The 21,545-nt window shown below is 38.7% G+C and overlaps 1 protein-coding gene across 1 annotated transcript in view; it reads left to right on the forward strand.

Moving 5' to 3' along the window:
- PTPRQ (protein tyrosine phosphatase receptor type Q) overlaps nt 1-21,545 on the forward strand; it is a 234,588-nt gene that overhangs the window by 131,531 nt on the left and 81,512 nt on the right. The window contains exon 27 of the mRNA XM_070788855.1: nt 15,899-16,020. Within this exon, the coding sequence (XP_070644956.1) occupies nt 15,899-16,020 (122 nt within the window). The remainder of the gene's footprint in view (nt 1-15,898; nt 16,021-21,545) is intronic.

Genomic DNA, 21,545 nt, shown 5'->3' on the forward strand with positions numbered 1-21,545 from the left:
TTCAGCTTCTTTTTCACAAAACCAGTATATTTTATATTGTTGATAATGTATTTTTTCATTAACATAAGTATGAATTACTGCTTACAAGGAAGAAGTATGGACATAAATTTAGGATTTCAAATCGAGAAAGAAATAATTTATTCATAAATTTCAGAGTGAATTGACATTTTAACAGTATCTAAATAATTAACTGAGATAATAAATTCTTAATGACTTTATGAAGTGGAATATAATAGGTTGATAGTTCATTAAGAAGGCAAAGGAGAACAATGTCTAAATTTGGGCTACTAAGTATGTTTAGAAAGAAAGGATATTTAGGTGAAATCATAGTTTAAAGAACTATGGCAGTGATTATATAAAATTATTTTTAAAGGATTCAACTGTATATTTAATTTAAAAGAACATTTGCCAGGTTATTAACAGTTTTCCAGAATATAAATAAAAATATTTTGGAATCCTATTACTTAAGCATGTAGAATATGTTTTTCAGTAAAATCACTAAAAATCAAAGGATAAGAATGATTATTATATTGTTTTTCTAAATCATCAGTATTATAGAAAATCTGATTTATCAAAAGGATAAAAGAAGAAAAAAATGTTTCTCCCAATAATGGTTAGTAGTATTTTATCTTTTATTAATTTGATGAATTCTCCCACTTTCTCATCTCAAGCTTCAAATCTCATGTTGAACTTATTTTGACTTTTCTGAGACTCTTCTTTCTCTTGGTTTATAAAGAATTGTGAAGTAAGTTCAATTCTTTGTGATTGCTGGTCATTAACCTCAGTTCGGGCCTGCCTTAGTATTAGGGCCTGAGTTAACAAATTTTCAGCTCTCTTTTCTTCTGCATTTATAGAAGTGGGGATTTGACTACAGAAAACTCCCATTTCTGAAGAAAGTATAGCATTGCTATGTCTGGTATGGTAGAGCACTTTTTGGTTGGGCCCAGTAACTGAGCTGAGACCCCTTGGCTGGATAGTTAATAATGACAGCAATAACTGAGCTTAGCAAGGGTTTACTATGTGCTGGTATTAGTCTAAGATCTTTATACACATCAGTTTATTCATGAGCCTCATTCATTTCTAGGATAGAGCTTGTGCTCTTAGATCTTGACTAGCAAAGCCTCATGGTGGTGTGAAAGTACTAACAGGTGGAAGATGTTAAGTAGGATTACCAAGGGAAGATAGGTAAAATCATAATTTAAAGGAAATTATAGAGCACTGAAGAATTGATGCTTTTGAACGGTGGTGTTGGAGAAGACTCTTGAGAGTCCCTTGGACTGCAAGGAGATCCAACCAGTCCATTCTGAAGGAGATCAGCCCTGGGATTTCTTTGGAAGGAATGATGCTAAAGCTGAAACTCCAGTACTTTGGCCACCTCATGCGAAGAGTTGACCCATTGGAAAAGACTCTGATGCTGGGAGGGATTGGGGGCAGGAGGAGAAGGGGATGACAGAGGATGAGATGGCTGGATGGCATCACTGACTCGATGGACGTGAGTCTCAGTGAACTCTGGGAGTTGGTGATGGACAGGGAGGCCTGGCGTGCTGCGATTCATGGGGTCGCAAAGAGTCGGACTTGACTGAGTGACTGAACTGAACTGAACTGATAGCATGCATATAAAATTAAACTATATAATAAAGCTATATAAATAATAAAATTAAAGCTATATATAATAAATTAAACTATATAATATAATAAAAATACAAAGTATTTTTATTTTTTAATTAAATTAAATATCACTGTATTTTTAAATTTTTTATTGATGTATAGTTGGTTTGCAATGTTGCATTAGTTTCTGCTATACAAGACACAGAGCATAGACTTGTGGAAACAGTGGGGGAAAGAGAGGGTAGGACAAATTGAGAGAGTAGCATTAAAACATATATATTACCATATGTAAAATTAGACAGCCAGTGGAAATTTGCTGTATGATATAGGGAGCTCAAATCTGGTGCTCTGTGACAACCTAGAAGGGTGGGATGGAGTGAGAGGGAGGTTCAAATGGGAGGGGATACGTGTATACCTATGGCTGATTCATGTTGATATATGGCAGAAACCAACACAATATTATAAAACAATTATCCAATTAAAAGTAAATTTTAAAAACGTCTGCTGTACAGCAGAGTGACTCAGTTCTGCATGTATGTATGTATTTTTCATATTCTTTTCTATTATTTATCATATGGTATTTAATATAGTTATCTGTGCTATACAGTAGGTCCTTGTTGTTTATCTGTTCTGTATATAATAGCTCACATCTGCTCACCCCCACCTCCCACTTCGTCCCTCCACCAGTCTCCTCGCACTTGGTAACCACAAGTCTGTCTGTGTCTGTAAATCTGTTTCATAGGTTCATTTGTGCATATTTTCGAGTCCACATATAAGCGGTATTGTATAGTATTTGTCTTTCTCTTTCTTGCTTACGTAAGTGTGATACTCTCTAGTTGCATCCGTGTTGCTGCAGATGGCATTCATTCATCCTTTTTATGGCTGAGTAATATTCTACAGTATACATATACCATAGCTTCCTTATCCATTCATATGTCAGTGGACATTTAGGTTTTTTCCATATTTTGGCTATTGTGAATAGTGTTGCTATGAATATAGCGATGCATGTATCTTTTTGAATTATAGGGTTTTGTCTGTATATGCCCAGGAGTAAGATTGCTGGATCTTATGGCAACTCTATTTTTAGGTGAGGAACCTCCCTACTGTTTGCCACTGTGACTTACATTCCCACTAACAGTGTAGAAAGGTTCCCTTTTTTCTACATCCGTTCCAGCATTTCTTGTTCATAGAGTTTTTAATGACGGCCACACTGACCAGTGTGAGGTGGTACCTGGCTGAAGTTTTGATTTGTATTTCTCATTAATTAGTGATATTGAGCATCATTTCTAATGCTTTTTGCCATGTGTGTTTCTTCTTTGGAGAAATGTCTATTGAGGTCTTCTGCCCAGTTTTCAATTGAGTTATTTGGTTTTCTGTTGTTGAATTGTATGAACTGCTTATATATTTTGAAAATTAAGTCCTTGTTGGTCACATTATTTACAAATATTTTCTCCCATTCTGTAGGTTGTCTTTTTGTTTGTAATTTCTTTACCATGCAAAAGCTTATACATCTGATGAAACCAATTCCATATTTAATGTCAAAAAACTTTTCCCAGGGTGTTAAGCCAGTTAGGTTGTTAAAGCAAGTTTTCTAGAATATAAATAAAAACAATTAGAAGTCTGCATTTGCATGACTAACTGGATGTCTTTCAGCAAGTAACTAAAAACCAAACAGTTAAAGGAAATTTAAAGGATAATCAGTATGTGATATTATTAGCTTTGAAAACCAAATCTAAGAAAGACCTAGAGATACTATGCAAGTTTCTAATCATAATCCACCCGTCTCCATTCTCAAACAAATTGAGTGGGACTTGCCCTAGTACACATGACCTCTAATTATATTTTTGGTTTCTTTTCTCTTTAGTTATACCCTTGGTAGCTATTATACACTGATTATACCTACATGTAACGCATGGGAGAATGAAGTACAACACTTTTCTCAGTCCTACCTCTTTGCTCTGGCGATGGCCTTATCTAAATTATTCCATCTTGTTCCTGCATGTAGCTTCAAGGTACCTTAGAACTGATGTCGTCTTATGTTCTTAAGGAACATGATGACCTCTAACTACTCTAGAAACTTTAGAAATAGAAGGGAGTGATGGTAGGGAGAATTCTGTATATAGTTCAGCCAGAATTCAAATACATGAAAGGTACAAGGAGCCAGTGTGTGGAGTGTCTGTTGGCTGGATGCACATTTCCATGTTCATCACCAGCTCCCAAGCCCTTCACCTCTAACTACATCCCTAGTCTTCACAGAAGCAATAGTTTAATCTGCCTTTCCATCCTTGTTATCAAGAGTTCTAATCTGAAGGGCCCATGCCACAGCTTTTTCCAGTTGTACATTGATATTATAGAGCAGTGGCTCTTAAACTTATACCCCGGGCATTAGAATTGTTAGGAGGACTTGTTAAAGCATGGAGTGCTGAGCCCTCCCCACATCTGATTCAGTAGGTAAGGGATGTGATCTCAGAATCTGCTTTCCTGACAACTTCCCAGGTAATCTTGATGCTGCTATTGTGGAGACCACATTTTGAGAACCACTGTTATAAACAGTTGTTTTGTAAACATAATGCAATTCTAGAAAAACTCATATTATCTGATTATAAAAGCAATGGAAATAATATGAGAATATTTTCATTCTTACCTGGCATGGCTAATATTGGAAGTAAGGGTTTTTTGGTATTTTCTTTTTTCCCCACTTAAGCCAGTGTGAAATGATTCAGAAAATTACTCATTCAGCATCAAAGAAAATAGTCCTACAATGCGGTCTAATACTGTAGGCATCCACGAATCATCCTCAGTACTCATCAGTCTAATAGGTCAGATTCTTATGCTTGTAATATTTGCCCTTTTTTGCTACCATCTTGCTGTTGGGAAATCTAGCTCCTCCTGGAACAAAATTAGTCTTGTAAAATGGTAGGAAATATTTCACACAGCAGCAGCAGTGCCTCATACTGGGCAGTGAAGTCACTTGGCTCTAGGGAAACATTCATCACCAGGAAGGATAGCCAGCTAGGGCAGTATTGTACCCAGTGGAATATGTCCTGAGATGCTCTTGGCCCACATCAATATGGTCAGTTTCACTGCTGAACTCTTTCAGGGCTCTTGATGCCCTGAGTTGTTTAAGATGTAAGGAATCTACCCAAACCACCCAGCCAGTGAGATTCCCCTTAGCCCTGAGAGGCATGTAAAACTTAAAGCAAATTCTTTCAGGTATGGCAACTTACAGTCTTAGAGGCTGTGAATACCTGTATAAGCTAAGAAAGAATGGGAGTCCTTCATTTACTGATGACAGCAGCTAGGACTCTGGTGGTCCAGGGTACCAAATCCTGAAACTAAAATACCCTGGAGTGAAGGACCTTTAAATAAACTTAAATTGAACTTAAATAGACGTGTGGGTAGTTTGAATCATAATGTGTATGGAACTCAAGATTTTTTGTCTTGTGAGCTGCTGTTGTTTATTTATGTTTATTCTTTAGGAAGGTCACTGCAGCATGCATTTAAAACCATAGAGAATTTTCTACAACATTTTCATCATTAAATTTACAGGGATCTGCTGCAGGCAAAGTTACTAATAAGTTTTGGAATGTGCTTATTCTGAAAGCACAGTATTAGACACACCAAAGCTTGATGGTTCTTAATCAAAGTGGCATAGACCTGGGGGCACTCAAACTTTTATATGAACTAAGCAAAATGATGGTGTATCCAGACTCCCCTTTCAGCTAACACACTTAACGTGGGGACACAGATGGATGGGAGAGGTGACCCTGACCCATAGAGGACCCACATTCCTGTGCAAGGATAGAAGCATGGTAATCAGGAAATGATGGTTGTTAGTTACAGAAAATGCATTATTGTGAAAACCAGGGGGAAAGTGCTTATGAGAGGAAGTGATTGGATTATGGGGAATGAGAGAATAAGGATAGATCATTCCTACTGAGTAAATTGCTGTGATTTATAAGAGAAAGGGTATAGTGATATCTTGGCCCATTACTGACTAGATTCACTTCACAAACAATCTTAAATCAGAATGTGACAGTTTATGGGGAGACAAACAAAGTCTCCCAAAGATGCTTATATATTACTAAGCTTTTAAACGGGCATATTTTCAACTCCCCATACCTTTATTGCTTTTAGTTGCCTTTATTTTGGTAGTTGACATTCATAATGATAATTCTGTATTCCCCCATTATGCATTTTTGGAATTTTGATAAGTTCCAAGAGAAAACTGTCTAAAAGAAACTTGAAAATGTTATTTGCTTAAAAGTACACTATAATGTTTGTACAATATTAAAATAATTAGATGCTCTTCTATAATATACTTTGAGCATTTTGGTGTTCTAAATATTTCTCTTAAAATATCCATGAATTAATCTGATGTTTATCTTTCAGTGCTCTACAAACATGAAATATATATTCAGTTATATACTACATACATATAGTATATTCATATTTAAGTTTAGATAGGTATGTTTATTTTTTATTTCAGATTCAGAAGGTCTTTTTCCATCATATTGTAATTCTTCAAGAATATAGATTAATATGTTCTAAGAGAAATATTTCATAAAAGATTTAACACAGGGAGCACTAATGTAACAAAACAGGAAATGTCATCAAGTTTGCTGAAAATGCAAATATTATTAACAGTGATTATTCCTTAAAAAGAAAAAAAAGACTTTAGGCAAGTTCAAGAATTAAAGCACAGTTCAGCCAGGGGGTAAATGCCTTGCCTTTCTATAATGATTGATTTGTGTACAGAACTTAAAATATTTAGTAGTTCAAGTACAAGTAGTTAGTGTGTTCCATGAATGATCCCTGAATGTCATTTTCCTCTCAGCTCTGCTTGGGGTAGCAGACACTCCCTGACGAGGGCTTTGATTGCTATTAAAGAATGGGTGCAGGGTTGACATTTTACTATGAAAGATGAGAAGTTGAAGCAAGGCATCACACTGTTTTCTGAGCTGGTCTACAGACACACTTGCAAGACTAGCTGTAAGTTTCCCTTACAGCTAGGGAAATGTTTTGGATCTGTCCTCATTCAAGACCTCAAAGATCTAAAGTGCAGAGCAAAGACAACACAGACAGAGAAGAATTATTTCCTGAAAATATTTCTAAAAACATGTTACCATCAACTTAATCACAGAAAAAACCTTCCTCAACTTTCTTATCACAGGAAATTTTCAGTAAGCTGTCCGTGTTATCAGGGCAACAGTAATGTACCACCTTGTCTGTCTGCTACAGTGAGTGAGGTTTAACTACAGTCCCGACAGTCACTGAGTTGATATATGTTGTAAAGCTGTAGGAATCAGATTTCTGGAGATAATCTGTCCTCTTGATATAATGACTTTTTGTCCATCATCCTGATAGGAGTTAGATACCGAACATCAAAACCTTTAGAGGCTTCTTCTAGTTCATGGTGTTACTTTATTAAACTATGGCTTTTGTCTTTCTTGTCTGTGAAGGCAATTCTTACAGAGACTTTAGCCATGGTACTAAAGACCCTGAACAAGCTGGCCCCATTTCTTCTCTCTCATTCTGATTTGCTTGGCTCCAGCCTCACTGGAATCTCTGTTTTTCTAGAACACACCGGGCACAATCCTGTCTCAGAGATTGTGCAGTGGCCACTCTCCTCCCTGTGACACTCTTTCTTCAAATATTCCCATGCTCTTTCACCTCCTTCACATCTTTGCTTAAATGTCACCAGTTTAGAGAGGCATTGCCTGACCACCATATTTTTTAAAATAGTAACTCCTATCCACCTTCCCATTCCAATTATCCTGATTCATTTTTTGTCATGGTACATATCAATTCCCAACAGTATATAATTTAATTGTTACATATTTAAATTTTTATATTTTTCTCCCTCTCCTGAAATAGAGGTCCTGTGACCTTTGTAATTTTGTTTTTTCCCCTCTAACTCAGACCTCAAAAATGGCTGCCTTGAGTATCAGATCAGATCAGTAGCTCAGTCGTGTCTGACTCTTTGTGACCCCATGAACCGCAGCACGCCAGGCCTCCCTGTCCATCACCAACTCCTGGAGTTCACCCAAACCCATGTCCATCAAGTCGGTGATGCCATCCAGCCATCTCATCCTCTTTCATCCCCTTCTCCTCCCGCCTTCAGTTTTTCCCAGCTTTGGGGTCTTTTCAAATGAGTCAGCTCTTCACATCAGGTGGCCAAAGTATTGGAGCTTGAGCTTCAGCAACAATCCTTCCAGTGTATATTCAGGACTGATTTCCTTTAGGATGGACTGGTTTGATCTCCTTGCAGTCCAAGGGACTCTCAAGAGTCTTCTCCAACACCACAGTTCAAAAGCATCAATTCTTCAGGGCTCAGCTTTCTTTATGTTCCAACTCGCACATCCATACATGACCACTGGAAAAACGATAGCCTTGACTAGATGGACCTTTGTTGGCAAGGTTGTTTCTGCTTTTTAATATGCTGTCTATGTTGGTCATAACTTTTCTTCCAAGGAGTGAGCTTCTTTTAATTTCATGGCTGCAGTCACCATCTGCAGTGATTTTGGAACCCAAGAAAATAAAGTCTGTCACTGTTTCCTATGTTTCCCCATCTATTTGCCATGAAGTGATGAGACTGGATGCCATGACCTTGGTTTCTCTTGTGTGTGTGTGATGTTACAGTCTTTTAAATTTATTTTTTAATTGAAGGATAATTGCTTTACAGAATTTTGCTGTTTTCTGTCCAACCTCAACATGAATCAGCCATAGGTATACATATATCCCCTCCCTCTTGAACCTCCCTCCCATCTCCCTCCCCATCCCACCCCTCTAGGTTGATACAGAGCCCCTGGTCTTAGTTTTTTGAATGTTGAGTTTTAGGCCAATGTTTTCACTCTTCCTCTTTCACCATCATCAAGAGGCTCTTCAGTTCTTTTTCACTTTCTGCCATAAGGGTGGTGTCATTTGTGTATCTGAGGTTATTGGTATTTCTCCTGGAAATCTTGATTCCAGCTTGTGCTTTATCCAGCCTGGCATTTCCCACAATGTACTCTGAATTTAAGTTAAATAAGCAGGGTGACAATATACATCCTTGATATACTCCTTACCCTGTTTGGAACCAGTCCATTGTTCCATGTCCAGTTCTAACTGTTGTTTCTTGACCTGCATAGAGATTTCTCAAGAGGCAGGTAAGGTGGTCTGCTATTCTTATGTATTGAAGAATTTTCCACAGTTGTGATCCATACAGTCAAAGGCTTTGATGTAGTCAATAAAGCAGAAGTAGATGTTTTTCTGGAATTTTCTTGCTTTTTTGATGATCCAACGGATGTTGGAAATTTGATCTCTGGTTCTTCTGCCCTTTCTAAATCCAGCTTGAATATCTGGAAGTTCTCGGTTCACGTACTGTTGAAGCTTGGAGAATTTTGAGCATTATTTGGCTGGTGTGTGAGATGAATGCAATTGTGCAGTAGTTTGAGCATTCTTTGGCATTGCCTTTCTTTGGGATTGGAATGAAAACTGACCCTTTCCAGTCTGGTGGCCACTGCTGAGTTTTCCAAATTTCCTGGTGTATTGAGTGCAGCACTTTCACAGCATCATCTTTCAGGATTTGAAATAGCTCAACTGGAATTCCATCACCTTCACTGTATTTGTTCGTAGTGATGCTTCCTAAGGCCCACTTGACTTCACACTCCAGGATGTCTGTCTCTAGATGAGTGATCACACCATCATGGTTATCTGGTTCATGAAGATCTTTTTTGTACAGTTCTTCTGTGTGTTCTTGCCACCTCTTCTTAGTATCTTCTGCATCTGTTAGGTCCATACCATTTCTGTATTTTATTGAGCCCATCTTTGCATGAAATGTTCCCTGGTATCTCTAATTTTCTCGAAGAGATCTTTAGTCTTTCCCATTCTGTTGTTTTCCTCTATTTCTTTGCATTTATTGCTAAAGAAGGCTTTCTTATCTCTCCTTGCTATTTTTTGGAACTCTGCATTCAGATGGGTATATCTTTCCTTTTCTCCTTTGCTTTTAGCTTCTCTTCATTTCTCAGCTATTTATAAGACCTCGTCAGTATACCATTTGGCCTTTTTGCTTTTTTTTTTTCTTGGGGATGGTCTTGATCACTGCCTCCTGAACAATGTCATGAACCTCCATCCATAGTTTTCAGGCACTCTATCAGATCTAATCCCCTGAATCTATTTGTCACTTCCATTGTATTTGTCACTTCCACTTAAGGGATTTGATTTAGGTCATACCCGAATGGTCTAGTGGTTTTCTCTACTTTCTTCAATTTAAGTCTGAATTTGGCAATAAGGAGTTCATGATGTGAGCCACAGCCAGCTCCTGGTCTTATTTTTGCTGACTGTATAGAGCTTCTCTATCTAAGGCTGCAAAGAATATAATCAGTCTGATTTTCGTGTTGACAATCTGGTGATGTCCATGTGTAGAGTCGTCTCTTGCGTTGTTGGAGGAGGGTGTTTGCTATGACCAGTATGTTCTCTTGGCAAAACTCTGTTAGCCTTTGCCCTGCTTCATTCTGTACTCCAAGGCCAAACTTGCCTGTTGCTCCAGGTATCTCTTGACTTTCTACTTTTGCATTCCAGTCCCCAATGATGGAAGGACATCTTTTTTGGGTGTTAGTTCTAGAAGGTCTTGTAGGTCTTCATAGAACTATTCAACTTCAGCTTCTTCAGCATTAGTGGTTGGGCCATAGACTTGAATTACTAGGATAATGAATAGTTTTCCTCGGAAATGAACAAGTATCATTCTGTCATTTTTGAGACTGCACCCAAGTACTGCATTTCAGACTTGTGTTGACTATGAGGGCTACTCCATTTCTTCTGTGGGATTCTTGCCCACAGTAATAGATATAATGGTAATCTGAATTAAAGCCACCCATTCCAGTCCATTTTAGTTCATTGATTCCTAAAATGTCATTGTTCATTCTTGTTGTCTCTTGTTTGACCATTTCCAATTAGCCTTGTTCGTACAGCATTGGATTTTGCTTCCATCACCAGTCACATCCACAACTGGGTGTTGTTTTCACTTTGGCTCTGTCTCTTCATTCTTTCTGGAGATATTTCTCCACTCTTCTCTAGTAGCATACTGAGCACCTACTGACCTGGGAATTCATCTTTCAGTGTTATTTCTTTTTGCTTTTTCATACTGTTCATGTAATTCTCAAGGCAAGAATACTGAAGTGGTTAGTCATTCCCTTCTCCAGTGGACCCCGTTTTGTCAGAACTCTCCACCATGACCCGCCCGTCTTGGGTGGCCCTGCACAGCATGGCTCCTATTTCATTGAGTTAGACAAGGCAGAAACTGCAGAATAATTATACGAAATAAATTCTCACTGTTAAAGTTTCACTGAGTTAGATGACCCACAAACTGCAGAACATTTATACCAAATAAATTCTCACACTGTTAAGAAAGTTCTAGGACCCACAACAGATTTCCCAACCTGGGGATCTGGCAAAGGGCCTGAGAACCCCCAGGGAATTTGACTGTGGAGGCCAGTGGGATTTGATTACAGAATTTACAAAGGACAGGGGAAACAGACTCTTGGAGGCCACAAACAAAACCTTGTGTACACCAGGACCCAGGAGAAGGGAGCAGTGACCCCAGAGGAGACTGACCCAGCCTTGCCTGTGAATGTCCAGAATTCTCTGGCAGAGGCATGGGTTGACAGTGGCCTGTGGCAGGGTCAGGGGCACTGAATACAACTAGACCTTTTGAAGGAGGTCCATTATCTTCATTACCCCACCATAGTTTGGTCTCAGGTCAAACAACAGGGAGGGAATACAGCCCCACCCATCAACAGGAAATTGGGTTAAAGATTTACTGAACATGACCCTGCCCATCAGACCAAGACCCGAGTTTCCCTCATAGTCAGTGTCTCACAACAGGAAGCTTCCATAAGCCTCTTATCCATCACAGGGCAGACAGACTGAAAACCACAATGACAGAAAATTAATCAAACTGAGCGCATGGACCACAGCCTTGTCTAACTCAATGAAACTATGAGCCATGCCATGTAGGGCTACCCAAGGACAGGTCATGGTGGAGAGTTCTGACAAAACGTGGTCCACTGGAGAAGGGAATGGCAAACCACTTCAGTATTCTTGCCTCGAGAGCCCCATGAACAGTATGAAAAGGCCTTCAGTATAGATGTTCAGTACTAGAAGCTCTAAATGTTAGGTCCACAACTACCCTGATCTCTTCTGTAGGCTTGGTGTCCTCCCAGTCCTTGGCACGTAGAAGATGTGCAATAAATATTTATTGTTTCAATAAATATATAAATTTCATCTAAAAACCAACAGAACATTTGAGCAGAAATGAAAAGGTAGGCTAAAATATTTTCCAGTCTCATACCACTTAAAATATGCAACCTGTCATAATATTCGTCTTTTCCACAATGGTTCTTACAGAACTAGAGGGCAGGTCTGAGGAAAACATTAATAAAGGGTAAATAATTGATATTAATTATTAATTAATAAACACCTTAATAAAGTTTTACTTAGCTTCTGACCCATCCTCTTTTAGAGTCAAAGGCAGGAGTTAGGCCTTTGCAACCCACTTTTCAAAGCAGGTTTCTCCATGAGGAAAATATATAATGATGATGAGTAATGGAGTACCTGATCCTAAAGCCTGTCCACTCCTCACTTAACAGTTAAATACAGAGATTCAGAGCTGCTCTTTGTTAAGCTACTACTTGTTAAGGTGGGTATGACATTTCTAAGCAATATCCAGAAAGGAAAGAAGTGGCCACTCTTTTTTTCTAAACATATATTTATTTTTTGGCTGCGCTGTGTCTTCATTCTTTGTGGTATACATGGACTTTGTCTAGTTATGGTGGACCGAAGCCCCTCTGATTTGGTGCGCGGGCTGCTCCCTCGTGGCTCTCTGGGTGCCGAGCACCAGCACGGGCTCTCGGCGCACTTCAGTAGTCGCAGCACGTGAGCTCGGCAGCTGCCACGTGTGGGCTCAGGAGTTGTGGCACGTTAGCCCGGTGGCTCTGCAGAATGTGAGATCCTCCTAGAGCAGGGACTGAACCTGTGTCCCCTACATTGGCAGGTGGATTCCCAACCACCGGACCTCCAGGAGAGCCCAGGATTGCCACTCTTGAATATGGAGAGCATTATCCCGTGAGGCATAATCCAAAAGCAATTAGTTATGCTGGTGGCAGAGCCCTCTCATCACTATCATTTGTTATGTCCAGGTATCTAAATGAATTATACTACAATTTGAGGCGGTGTTCCTAAATCTAGGACCCTAAAATTAGAATATGACTGAAGATGTCAGTATATGCAGCATGTGTTTAAGTGCTGAGATTCCATGATCTCTTCTACACTAATCACTGGAGAAATCATGTACCGTATTCTGTCATTATTATTAGCACCTCAGCTCATCACACCTTGGAATCCTGGAGCATCCCTTCCTCCCTCTCTCCCCTCGGTGTCATATAGACTGCATCTTGAGTCAGTGTTCAGAGTATTGCACAAAATTCAGTAAAGGTACAAATAGAAGGATGTGTTTGTCATCCACAAACCATTCTCCCACATAATATTTCTTATACATCCTCTGTAGTAACATCTGACATAATGTTACTTTAAATTGACATAATTTAAAGAAGTAACAACTTCTTTAAATTATGTCAATGCTACTATTAAAAAGTACTTTATGGACTGAGTTGAGAGATTCCCTGGTGGCTCAGATGGTTAAGAATCCAGGCTGAGTTGGGCACCTAAATTCCAAACACATAATATCATTTCTCTTGGAAATGTTCTAAGTACCAAGAACTCATTAATAGTCCAAAGACTGTCATTACTATGAGCATCTTAAATACTTACCTAGTGTTGGAGGCGATGACACCCCACTCCAGTATTCTTGCCTGGAAAATCCCGTGGATGGAGGAGCCTGGTGGGCTACAGTCCATGGGTTGCGAAGAGTCAGACATAACTGAGCGACTTCACTTTCCCTTTTCACTTTCATGCATTGGAGGAGGAAATGGCAACCCACTCCAGTGTTCTTGCCTGGAGAATCCCAGGGACGGGGGAGCCTGGTGGGCTGCCATCTATGGGGTCACACAGAGTCAGACACGACTGAAGTGACTTAGCAGCAGCAGTGTTGAAATAAACCTTCTGGCTTTCTTCAGAGCCCGTGAGTCACCTGAACCAGATATACTTGCCATACTGATACTATCTCAATTTGTAAGGAATTACTTTTAATTTGTTAACAAACTCTTTTCATCTTGGTCCCATCTCCCATGTTCTAGACTCCGTTTTACAGTTGCCAGGTAGGCATCTCAATCCTTGTGAGTATCTCAGGCTTAATGAGTACAGATGCAAATTTAGCATCCCCTGCCAAGGTCTTATCCCTATCAAAACTAGTATCTGTTCTTGAAGGTGCTGTTGTGAATTCTATCAGCCCTCCCCCAGTATTAATACATGAATTAGCTTTTTACTACACCCTCTGTCTCACAGCTAGTCAGCCCTTAAGTTCTTTTTGTTAAATTTTCTCAGGACTCTGGGGTTCATCTCCTCCTTTCTCTACCTACTGTCGCTCTTCTACTTTCGGCTCTCATCAGATCTTACCTGACGTTTTGGAAATAACCTGTCTGAACTCACTGCTTCAGAGCACTTATCTTTTTCATAGCTGCCTGAGATTTCCTCCTAAATCATTAGAAAAGTACTTGCCTTTTCAAAGCTTTCAGTGACATCCCATTGTTTAAAGAGTGAACGTCAAACCCTTTAACATAATCGAGTGCTGCCTAACTTAGTTCCCCAGTGACTAGTTGGCTTGCTCCCTACCCCGCCCCTTCATGAACACTGGTCTTTCTGTGATACCTCTATTCCTTGAATATAGGGATTCTGAAATGTTTTTGCACCGTGGGTTCCTTTGACAGTCTGGTGAAGTGTGTGGACCCCTTCCTAGAGTAATATTTTTCAGTGTATAGAATAATAAACATAAGATTACCATGGAAAGCCATGCTGCAGAAGTAAAATTCTATCTGTCTGTGGACCCCATTGTTTATATCTTTGTGGCTTTATTATGACCCTCTTAGCAAAGAAGTGCCCCTGAGCCTGCCCTTCTGATTATTGAAATCCTTCTCATGTTTCAAAGTCCCTTCAATCCCCATCTCTGCAACTTTACCTTGACTCCCTGCCCTTCTGTACTCACCACAGTGTCCTCTGCCCTCTCAGAGCAGATTATTTGTATTTCTAATTAGTTCTTATCTTTCCTTTGCCCTTTGTGATAATATTTTGTATTAATTGACAAAAAGGACCAGACGCTAACGGGCTACTTTCGCACATTTTGTGCTCACTGGCTTGTAACTCTTTTTAAAGCACTGTGGAATCTGCATATGAAGAGGACACCGAGGTCCAGGGGTTTTGTTGTTGGACCAAGATTATACAGCTTGTTGCTGTTACAAATTTATTTCAGGAAGGGAATATTTTATCTTCTTCTTTACGCCTTCTCAGGATCTAAGGAATGATATTGTTCAGTAATGTCTGTTTATGTCGATTTAAAAATCAGAAGTGCTGGGAAATACTCATCTCCCTAGTATTGACGAGGAGCCATACTAGGAGAGAGATGTGTACAGCAGTGTTTCTAGGTTAATGTCTATGTCAAACTAACTGTGACTAATTCCTTCTTAACAAACTGAGAACTCTTGTAGTTCCTAGTCGTTTCACAAATTAAAATTTAAACAAGAGTTTTCAGCAGTCAACTCATTAAAATGTTATCCCTTGTTCTGCACTCCTGATGAAGACAGTAATATTAAAAGTAGGACAAATTAAAGAATTTGTTTGGAATCAAAATGAATTCAGGAAATATTTACATTTGTAATGATAAGATCAGTTGTATAACCTATTTCCTATGTTATCCCCTCAGTGAAGACAATAAACCAGTCCAACTTACATTTGTAAGAAAATACATTTTAAATATAATTCACTTGAACAAGTTGCATTTTTCTGTAGTCAAATGCATTCCTGCAAGTTTCTTAAAACAACATTATTAGGCTATTTAAAAATAAAACTTTATTTATTCAAATAGATTTTAGCAATTAGTAATGCTTTCTTTTCAAAATGTTGTTTTGAGATTAAAAATCATGTATTTATGATCAGTAATTTCTCACGTGGAAGTTCTTTATGTATAGTAATTATTTTTAAAGGAATTACATCTTTTGATCTGGCAATGCATTTTAGTATGCTGTGAACTATAATATATAATTCATTATCATTATCCTTCTTTTGTTTTTTTCTGTCGTCATATTGTGGCAAATACTAGCTGAAATGTAGAAAGGTAACTGAATTTTTTCTATTTTCGTAGCTCCAGACGGTCCTCCTGAAAATGTGCATGTAGTAGCAACATCACCTTTCAGCATCAACATCAGCTGGAGTGAACCTACTGTCATTACCGGACCAACCTTCTATTTGATAGACGTCAAATCAGTAAGACCTGTCTTGTCTTCTCTGAAAGGCAGTATAGAGCATGGTTAGGAATCCAGGTTTTGCAACCAGACTGAATTTTACTCTTAGCTCTGTTAGACCTTAGGCAGCTTCCTTTACTTGTTTATGTTTGTGTCCACATCTGTAAAATAAAGATAGATAATACTACCCAGGGTACAGCATTTTTGTGAGGACTAAGTTAGTCAACATACATAAATAACTTAAAACATTGCCTGATACCTAGTAAATATTCAAGAAGTGCAAACAAAATATTGTCATCAAGCTTATTGTTATTTATCTTCAGGGTATAGATGATATAGATAAATGAGGTTAAGTTCAAGTTGACAGTAATATATCGGTTTAAAATACAGTGAAAAAGAACTTAAAATACAAAAGAACGGCCAAGGCATTAGGAGACATAGCTCCAAAATAAGACAGTATCAGGGCTTAACTTTGAAAATGATTGAAGCAGAACATGGAAAGGTAGTGTAAATATAAGTGTAAAAAGTTAGCTTCATTCAAGAAAAAGCAAGTAGTTAGGGCATCCTTAATGGAACATTTGAAAAGAAAAGGCCTGAGAGATGAGGCTTGATTCGGGGGCCGACTTAAAACCTATTGTGGAGTGTGGGTCATGGTAAGTTCAGTGGGGTGCCAATTGTGGAAATAAAGCAGTGTTGGGATACAGATTTCTATTTTACAGAATCAGTATGATCACATTGTAAAGCATAGTTTTAGACCAGTCCTGGGGGTACAAAATTAAAGGAGGCAGGAAACCATAAGAGTAAAACTGGGCAAGAAAAGGAAATGAGTGAGGGTAACAGAATAAAAAAATAATTTAAATATGCAGGATCTGGAGGAAAAAAATCCATGGATGGTGAGTGAAAATAAAAATCAAGGGTGACTTTTTAAGAGATATGATTTGGAAACTTGTGAGGAGGAATGGATTTGTAGAGAAAAGGCATGGATTCAGAACTAGATGTGCTAAGATGCCTGGGAGTCCCCAGGTGAAGATGCCCATTGACAGGATCATTCATGGATCTGTAGCTCAGGAGAGGAAGTTTGTATTTCCAGATTTGGGAAGCGTTGGTATTGGATGGATGAAATAATATGAATAGATGAGATTAACTATGAAACATTTAGGGTAAGAAACTCTTCTGTAAGGACTAACCTGAAGAAAGTGTCCTGGGGAATACAAACATTTGAGTAAAAGGGACCTGAAAACACTGAATTGGAGTAGCCATTCAGACAGTAGGAAACGCAAGCATGGGAGTCAAGCCTCTTGCCTACAGCAGGGTGCTCCACAGTGTGAATAATGCAGAGTTGTTAGCTAGGGTTAGAATTGGAAATTTCTCCTGGCATCCTGCTTGGGTTTTACTGGAGCTGAAGAGCAATCCCTTCTGGTGGCGTCTGAAGCATTAAATTAGGCAATCCATGGTGAATTCTCCTCCTCCTCTTGCTGTATTTATTCATCTTTTCTTTAACTTTTATGATTTTTTAAAATGCTTTTATATTATTTCTTAAGTGGAAATAATTCTATCTCAAAAGACCCGTCATGATTAAAGGAAAACTTAAAGGATTATTGGTACATTTTTTTCTCCCAGTCTTCAGTTTATGATCCTCCTTTTTTAGAGCACATTTGTGAAGACTTTTAGTTCATAATTAGCCAAAAACAATCAACATGAATGACAAATGCTCCAGGAATATCATTAAAAGCAAATTATAAAATGTTAACACTGTGCTCTATTAACTAGAAGATACTTTATTAGGGAAAATAGCTCTCTCATGGAGTTTGGTTGTGTTGAAAGGAGGGAAAAGTAAACCATTTAAAAAAAGGTGATTTATCATCTAATTCTCTCAGTATTCTTACTGAGATTAAAACTGAGTAAGGGAAAGAGAGAAGGATGGAAAGATAACTATTGTAATTGCTTAGTTCGTTTCAGCTACATATTAGCCTCTTCATATGCATTGTATTATTGTATCTTATAACATTTTGATGTAAGTATTATAATCTTACTTTTGCGTATAGGAGAACTGAGGCACAGAGATGATAAAAAAAAAAAAAAAAAAAACTTCTCAAACAGTTAAGACCTGGCTAAAACCAGCACAATAGTGTGATGGAAATAGGAAAAACTATCAAAAAAGCAAATAAAATCTGCCAAATTGAAATATGTGCTCACCAAAACACATTTGGATCAAAGACAGCAAAAATTCAGATAGATTCTAACACTTCACAGTTTCCCTAGGATTCTTGGAACTAAAGCGGTCTTCCCTTCATTCTTTCAACACACTTCTAGTTTATTTTTTAAAATTTTGTTTTATATTGGAGCATAGTTGATTAATAATGTTGTGTTAGCTTCAGGGATATAGCAAAGTGTTTCAGTTATCCATATAATGTACCTGTTCTTTTTCAAATCATTTTCCCATTTAGATTATTATAGAATATTGACTGGAGTTCCCTGTGCTGTATAGTAGGTCCTTGTTGGTTATCTATTTTAAATATAGTAATCTGTACATGTCAATCTCAAACTTCCAGTACAACTTTAAATACATTCAGATGCCAGCACTGTGCTGGGTCCTGGGTCAAACGCACATCTTTTATGGCTCCTACACTGGCAGGCGGGTTCTTTACCACTAGTACCACCTGAGAAGCCCAGAAGTCATTGGCTCCCAGGCCAAAGAATACGTGCCCTTGAATTTAAGATTTATGCTGCACCCTGGCCTCTGCCAAATACCAGCCACAAGGGCATATTGCTCTTCCCTTAAAAGACTTGAAGCAAAAATTGACACTCTTTAATAAAGACATATGGGCTTCCCTGGTGGCTCAGGTGGTAAAGAATCCACCTGTAATGCAGGAGACCTGGGTTCGATCCCTGGTTCGGGAAGATCCCCTGGAGAAGGGCATGGCAACCCACTCCAGTATTCTTGCCTGGAAAATCCCCAGGGACAGAGGAACCTGGCGGGCTACAGTCCATGGGGTCACAAAGAGTTGGACAGGATTGAGTGACTAAGCACAGCACAATAAAGATATATGGGCTCAGATATCACCTGGGATGATTCTACTGGGAATTGCATTTTCTGGCCTTTTGTTGTTCCTTTTATTTTAAATTTATTATTTAATTGAAAGATAATTGCTTTACAGAATTGTGTTTTCTGCCAAACATCTACATAAATCAGCCATAGGTATACACATATCCCCTCCCTCTTGAACCTCCCTCCCATCTCCCTTCCCATCCCACCCCTCTAGGTTGATACAGAGCCCTGGTTTGAGTTCCCTGAGCCATACAGCAGATTCCAGTTGGCTGTCTATTTTACATATGGTGATGTAATCTTCCATGTTACTCTCTCCATACATCCCACCCTCTCCTTCCTCCCCCACCCCCTCCGCCGAGTCTGTAAGTCTGTTCTCTGTGTCTATATCTCCATTGCTGCCCTGCAAATAATTTCATCAGTACCATCTTTCTAGACTCCATATATATGCGTTAGTATACGGTATTTGTTTTTCTCTTTCTGACTTACTTCACTGTATAATAGGCTCTAGGTTCATCCACCTCATTAGAACGGACTCAAATGCATGCCATTTTATGACTGAGTAATATTCCGTTGAGTACATGTACCACAGCTCCTTTATCCATTCATCTGTCAGTGGACATCTAGGTTGCTTTCTTGTTCTAGCAATTGTAAGTAGTGCTGCAATGAACATTGGAGTACATGTGTCTTTTTCAATTTTGAGTTCCTCAGGGTATATGCCTAGGAGTGGGATTGCTGGGTCATATGGTGGTTTTATTCCTAGTTTTTTAAGGAATCTCCATACCATCTTCCATACTGGCTGTATCAATTTACATTCCCACCAACAGTGCAAGAGGGTTCCTTTTTCTCCACACCCTCTCCAGCATTTACTGTTTGTAGACTTTTTTGATGATGGCATTCTGACCGGTGTAAGGTGATATCTCATTGTAGTTTTTATTTGCATTTCTCTAATAATGAGTGATGCTGAGCATCTTTTCATGTGTTTGTTACACATCTGTATGTCTTCTTTGGAGAAATGTCTGTTTAGGCCTTTTTCCTACTTTTTGATTGAGTTGTTTGTTTTTCTGGTATTGACTTGAATGAGCTGTTTGTATATTTTGGAAATTAATCCTTTGTCAGTTGTTTCATTTGCTATTATTTTCTTCCATTCTGAGGGTTGTCTTTTTATCCTTTTTATAGTGTCCTTTGTTGTGCAAAAGCTTGTAAGTGTAATTAGGTCCCACTTGTTTATTTTTGTTTTTATTTCCATTACTCTAGGAGGTGGATCATAGAGGGTCTTGCTGTGATTTATGTCATAGAGTGTTCTGCCTGTGTTTTCCTCTAAGAGTTTTATGTTCCTTTTATTTTTTTAACTTACCAAATACTTAGTAGCTTCTTTCCACCAAGACAAAGATGGAAAACGTAAAGTTCTGCTTCCAAGTAACTCACAGTCTAGAACACCAGAATATAGATAATTCTAGAGTATGAGGTAGCCAGTCTTTTTGGAATATAATGTTACAATTAAAGTTTCTGTTATAGGGTACATAATATACAGAGGAGACTGTACAGAGAAGGTTAAATTTAGTAGGCTTAGTGAAGACAGAAAATGAATTTTTGTATGTGCTGCTTTTTGAGGGCACAGTATTCTTTTGGAATTTTACTATATATTTTATAAGATATGGTACATCACATGCATTTTATTTCCTACTTTACTAACTGTGATCTGTTACCATTTTTTAATGAAGGCATTGGAATAATTTAATTTTACTTTATAAGATCAGGTCTCATGACCTTCTGGTAGTGTAGAGAGGTCTGACGGAGAAGGCAATGGCACCCCACTCCAGTACTCTTGCCTGGAAAATCCCATGGATGGAGGAGCCTGGTAGGCTGCCGTCTATGGGGTCACACAGAGTCGGACACGACTGAGCGACTTCACTTTCACTTTTCACTTTCATGCATTGGAGAAGAAAATGGCAACCCACTCCAGTGTTCTTGCCTGGAGAATCCCAGGGATGGGGGAGCCTGGTGGGCTGCCGTCTATGGGGTCACACAGAGTCGGACACGACTGAAGCGACTTAGCAGCATCAGCTGCTAAGGTCTGAACTCTTCAAAGACCTCAGATCAAATCCTATCGCAGTTACCAAGCAGCTATGGAATCTTGAGAAATTCAGCCCAACTCTATAAAATCAGAACTGAAATAGCTCTAGTAGTCAGCTAAGGAACGTGAAGCTAAGTGGTGAGCAGTGATGAGCTGGAGACCCCTACCCCGTTATAAGAGTTACCCATCATTCATCTTTAGATAATTGTTAGCTAGCATACATTTAAGTCTAGTCTTAGGGGAACTTTAAAAAGCCTGATTTGTATGTGATATTTAAATGTTGACAACCAATTAAACACACACTTTCTGCGCAAGGATACATGAAGCTGATCAGTTGGATTCCTACGCTGATCTGTTTTCCTGCCAGTGGAGTATCTTCCCCTACTGCTCTCTCTCAAGATGGTTCGATCTGTTTGATTTTTTT

This window comes from Bos indicus, chromosome 5 (assembly GCF_029378745.1).
Source record: "Bos indicus isolate NIAB-ARS_2022 breed Sahiwal x Tharparkar chromosome 5, NIAB-ARS_B.indTharparkar_mat_pri_1.0, whole genome shotgun sequence".
In the NCBI taxonomy this organism is placed as follows: Eukaryota; Metazoa; Chordata; class Mammalia; order Artiodactyla; family Bovidae; genus Bos; species Bos indicus.